At 42.5% G+C, this 5,590-nt stretch overlaps 1 protein-coding gene across 1 annotated transcript; it reads right to left on the minus strand.

Moving 5' to 3' along the window:
* Window positions 1-1,285: 1,285 nt before the first annotated feature.
* Window positions 1,286-5,578, minus strand: LOC106529489 (probable G-protein coupled receptor 179). Its single transcript, XM_014024940.1, has 2 exons — window positions 5,185-5,578; window positions 1,286-4,905 (listed from the first exon to the last, which is right to left on the minus strand). The coding sequence occupies exons 1-2, from the start codon at window positions 5,203-5,205 to the stop codon at window positions 1,507-1,509; spliced, it is 3,420 nt and encodes a 1,139-aa protein (XP_013880394.1). The 5' UTR covers window positions 5,206-5,578; the 3' UTR covers window positions 1,286-1,506.
* Window positions 5,579-5,590: the final 12 nt, after the last annotated feature.

Raw genomic sequence — 5,590 nt, forward strand, 5'->3', positions numbered from 1 at the left:
GTGTGTGTGTGTGTGTGTGTGTGTGTGTGTGTGTGTGTTTTTCCTCTGTCTGCGCTGATCAGCTGGAAGCATTTATTTTCCTTTTCAACTGGCTGACGTCAAACGCAAAAGCGTGCTGCTTACCCAAAACCATCAAAAAACTGTAGGATTGAACGTGCTTCGTGTGGTTGGAACCTGGGATCACACTTCAGCCGAACCTTTGATCAGAACCACAGRAGGRGTGCCGCTGGAGAAGGGTGGAGTTTTGCTCCTCCAATTGRYTCCTTCCACGCAAAGCATTGTGGGAGGTGTCTCTTAATTTCAGAACCGTCACGCAGGACAGTATGTTACAGAATAAAGCTCTGTGTTATTTCATCAAATGTCTGAGAGTGCGATGTTTCAGTACTGTTTTCACATGGTGTTGGTCACTGACAGCACACCCTCTCTGCTGTTCAAGCAAACAATAAACTCCTTGGGGAAGTTTCTTAACTGTAATATCAGATAATGTTCTGCCCCAGTTTTAAAATTATGATAATGGATAAAATAAGGAGAAAATTTTAGCTTAGCGGTTTTCAATTATAAAATTAGAAAGCGCAAATCCGCAAYCAGCTAGAAAAAATTAGTAAAAGCCCGAAAGCGCAAACAAGAAATTTAGGTCCGCTATTAGTGGATTTGCGCATTAGGGGACTAGTGCCCACCACTGCCTACTGTGAAGCATGGGGGTGGCAACATCACGTTTAGGGCTGTTTCTCTGCAAAGGGACCAGGATGACTAATCTGTGTACATGAAAGAATGAATGGGGCCATGTATCGTGAGATTTTGAGTTCAAACCTCCTTCCATCAGCAAGGGCATTGGAAGATGAAGCGTGGCTGGGTCTTTCAGCGTGACAATGATCCCAAGCACACTGCCAGGGCAACGAAGAAGTGGCTTCATAAGAAGCATTTCAAGGTCCTGAAGTGGCCTAGCCAGTCTCCAGATCTCAACCACATAGAAAACTTTTGGAGGGAGGTGAAAATCTGTGTTGACCAGTGACAGCCCCAAAACATCACTGCTCTAGAGGAGATCTGCATGGAGGAATGGGCCAACATACCAGCAACAGTGTGTGCCAACCTTGTGAAGACTTACAGAAAACCTTTGACTTCTGTCAACTGCCAACAAAGGATATATAACAAAGTTACTGAGATTAACTTTTGTTATTGACCAAATAATATTTCCACCACAATTTGCAAATAAATTCTTAGAAATTCAGACCATGAGATTTTCTAGATATGCTTTCTCATTTTGTCTCATAGTTGAGGTCTATGATGTCAATTACAGGCCTCTCTCATCTTTTTAAGTGGGAGAACTTGAACAATTGGTGGCTGATTAAACAKTTTTTTACCCACTGTAGTTGTCTATCTTAAGTGTGTGTTCCATGTGTAGTTCACTACTCGAAAAAACAGTTTCTTGTTGCTGTTACCTGTAAACCAGTAGAGGTTGTAGAGTTCACATTCCAGGAGGGTGAAAGTGAACCAGCTACGTTTGGATCAGTCAGGTGGGAAAATGAGAGCCTCAGCAGCACACTCTGCATCATCTTCCTCATCTTCCTCTGGAATGTTCTCAGGCTCCCAGGTGAAGACATCTGAGGCATTGTCCGTAAACGAGCCGGATGCACTCCGTATGATCTCCCATGGACACAAAGCATCACGACGACCCAAGGCTAAGCTTGATTTAGCTTCATCTGCCTGCTCTGTGCTCACATCTCCCAGAGTCTCATTTACGCTGAGTGGCCTCTGGGTTTCTGTGACTTCATATTTGTTACTGTTTGAAACTAAAATGTTTTCTGCTCCATTGGTGTGAATTTCTTTGCTCTCAAGGGAGCATACATTTTCTTCATCTTGTTCTTCTTCTGTTGCATCTTTATGGTCTATTGTTTCTGACAGACCTGCTTGACTACTTTCTTGGTTTTGGGGCATTTTTGGGTCCTCTGTCTCCCACAGACAAATGTCTCCTCTTGTACTGTCTTGATTTTTGAACACTTTAGTTTCTTCCTTCTCCCATGGGCAAACACATTCATTGATGCCATCTTGTTTTTTTGCAACATCTGTCAGAGCACTGTCTTTCTTTTTGAGGGCTCTTGGTTCTCCAGTCTCCCATGGACAAACATCTGTCAGAGCACTGTCTTTCTTTTTGAGGGCTCTTGGTTCTTCAGTCTCCCATGGACAAACATCTGTCAGAGCACTGTCTTTCTTTTTGAGGGCTCTTGGTTCTTCAGTCTCCCATGGACAAACATCTGTCAGAGCACTGTCTTTCTTTTTGAGGGCTCTTGGTTCTTTCCATGGACAAACATCTGTCAGAGCACTGTCTTTCTTTTTGAGAGGATTGGGTTCTTTCGTCTCCCATGGACAAACATCTGTCAGAGCGCTGTCTTTCTTTTTGAGGGTTCTTGGTTCTTCAGTCTCCCATGGACAAACATCTGTCAGAGTACTGTCTTTCTTTTTGAGGGCTCTTGGTTCTTCCCATGGACAAACATCTGTCAGAGCACTGTCTTTCTTTTTGAGAGGATTGGGTTCTTTCGTCTCCCATGGACAAACATCTGCCTGACTACTGTCTTCCTCTTTTAGAACTTTTGTGGTGGAAGTGTCAGATGGCTGTGCTTCTTTCACTTGAAGTACCTCAGATGCATTTGTCTCCCATGGACAAATGTCTGATAGTTGTTTTTGCCCTTGTGACACCATTTTGGTAGCTGCATTTTGTTCATGATGCTCAATTTTCCAGGGACACACTCTTGCACTTTCTGTCTCTTGAGTTTGTCCGGATGCAACTTTTGCTGACACATCTGGTTTCCTTTTATTTCTAGTTTCCCAAGGACAAATGTCTACTTTAGCTGTCATTTCCAATGATAAGTCTGCATTTGTAAATTCTTTGCTACCCTTTTCCCATGGAAAAACATTTTCCATAGTTTTAGGTGGATCAGGAAAATCCCATGGACAGCCTTCAGTTGCTTTGGACAGCTGTCCTCTCTGATTTAAGACAGGAGACATTGTGTTGTATGATGCGTCATTGCTTAAAACCTCTCTGGACGAACCAGGATAGATGGTAGATTTCATAACTTCTTGATGAAGAGGTACAGCCAGTGAGTCTTTGGTGTCTAGAGGATTTAGGTTTTCATATACAACTTCAGCTTTGTCTTGAACATCCCATGGACAAACACTGGCATATTCACTGTCTTGTCTTATTGAAATTTGAGGAGTTTCTGCAGCTTCCCAAGGACATGCGCTCTCTACTTGCTTCATGGATTGTTGAGTCTGTGGATCTTTTAACAGGGTGGTTGGCGACGTGACAGAAATATCTTGCGATTCCCATGGACGCACTTGACCCCGACCAATTTCTTGCATCCTTAGTTTCCCTTGTTCTTGTGATTCCCATGGACAGACATTAGATCGTTCTGATACCTGCAATTCTTGGGAGCAACTGTTTGCTATGGTGTTTTGGTCTTTCTTTGGTTCACCACCCCCATCCCAAGAACAGGTATCTGTGTAAGTTACATTACAGGCTGGTCTAATTCGATTACTACCCCTTCTACGAGTTGAAGGGGTTCTAGAGCTGCTAGCAGTCTCCCAGGAACTAATGCTACTACGTTTGCTGCTCTGTCTTGATAAAAATACATGTTCATAGTTACCATCTTTTTGTATATCATCAGTATTGCCCGGGCAAATGCCAGATTTTACTATCACAAGTCTTCGTGGGCTTCGATCCGAAGAATCAGTAGAAGACAGTCTGACRGCATTCTGCTTCACAAGGCAGGGTTTACCCTCTGTGGTTGACATACTTCTTTTCTGAAATGATCTAATTTCTATGCTTGGACGTCTACTAGATGTCCCAGACCTTGGTGTTGTGGATGTACTTTCATGGCTTTTTTGTGAACTAGAATCTTCTCTATTTAAATTTTCATCTTTGGACTTGCTGCTATCCATGGATGTCATAAATGATCTTACATGCAGCCACTTATTAGTTGTGGTGCGGAAGGAGAAAACACGCTGATCCTTTGCCACCTTTGGTCTTGGAGAGCCTGGTGCACTTGCAGACACTGTAACAGGTGTTTTTGAGGACACGCTGGCAGCTTGTGGTCCTTTTTCCACTGAAGAAGACTTTTCCAACATTGGTAAATGGTCCCAGGGACAGACAAGCATTTGGGGGGAAGCTGGGCCGTTTTCTTCAATATCCTTGGAGCTTGCATATGTGACATGCTTTTGGTTCTTTTCCTCTGGTTGTTCTGGTTCCACTTCCCAAGGACAGATCTCAGCCTTGTCAAATGACTCAGACTGGAGAGCACTCCTGGTTTGGTCACTTATGGAAATGCTCTGCCTGGACCGCATTGTGTTTGACCTGGATACTTTTGGTATGTTCTCTATAGAATGGGTGGTAGAGGAGCTTAGGCTCCAGGATTTATGAAGCCTGGTGTGATCAGGATGCAAGAGGTTAGTATCAATTGTTAAATTGTGAGCACTGGCTGACTTACAGACCCCTGGTGGAATGTCCAATGAATCTGTCTCAGAACGCTGGGAGGACCTCTTCACAGAATTGGCCTTTAATMTGAATTCACGAAATGAAGAGCCTCTTTCTCTGAAATAGTGATGATCACTTTGGGACTTGCGTATGGATGGTGATGGTGATTTTATTGAACTTCGGTAACTGATACTTATGGTATCTGGGGACCTCCTAAAAGAGTCATAGTGACTCCCACGTCTGCTGCAGAAAGATCCATCTCTCTCTTCACGGCTGCACTGCCGGCTCACAMTTTCTGGGAACTCAGCAATGCGTTTTATAAGCGATCTCCCCAGTGCACATCGAGAACTGCGCTTTTTTGACAGATGAGGGTTGTTTGCTGTCATCTTCTTTGTCTTGTGTACTTCTAACTGAGCATACAACTTCTTTAGTTCATCCTGATACATATAAAATATAAGGAAATGACAGAATTGAGCAGTGAGTTTATGTAACAAAGATGAAAATACAGTAAAGATGTCAGAGGAAAGGTTGGAAACATATTTATGTCAAGATAACTAAATAAAATGAATTATAGCCCATTTAAGATCTGGTTAAGGGAGTCTTTTTAAACATTAATAATTTAAATGTGTTCTTTGAGGTATATATATATTTTCAGATATTGTAAATTAGGTCCCAATTTAAACTGACTGCTTTTTAAAGTGGACAAAAGTTTTTACCCGGAAGTCATCTGGATCCATGCTGCGCTCACTCCAAGCAGAGCGGAAGCTGCTGTTAAGGCATGAAGCAGAGCGTTGCAGATCCACTTCATCTTCATACACCTCTGTTGCTACCTCCTCTCTCGCAGGTTTAGATGCATGGATGAACTGCAGAACATTTCCAAAAGTGAAAAACTACAGTGARATGAAAAAGTGTTTGCCCCCTCCTCATTTGCTGTTTTTTTGCATGTTTGTCACACTTAAGTGTTTCGGAACATCAAACCAATTTAAACAATATTCAAGGACAACACAAGTAATCACAAAATGCAATTTGTAAATGAAGGTGTTTATTATTAAAGGAGAAAAAAATCCAAACCATCATGGCCCTGTGTGAAAAAGTGATTGCCCCCTTGTTAAAATATACTAT

The sequence above is a fragment of the Austrofundulus limnaeus genome, unplaced genomic scaffold (genome assembly GCF_001266775.1).
Source record: "Austrofundulus limnaeus strain Quisiro unplaced genomic scaffold, Austrofundulus_limnaeus-1.0 Scaffold448, whole genome shotgun sequence".
In the NCBI taxonomy this organism is placed as follows: Eukaryota; Metazoa; Chordata; class Actinopteri; order Cyprinodontiformes; family Rivulidae; genus Austrofundulus; species Austrofundulus limnaeus.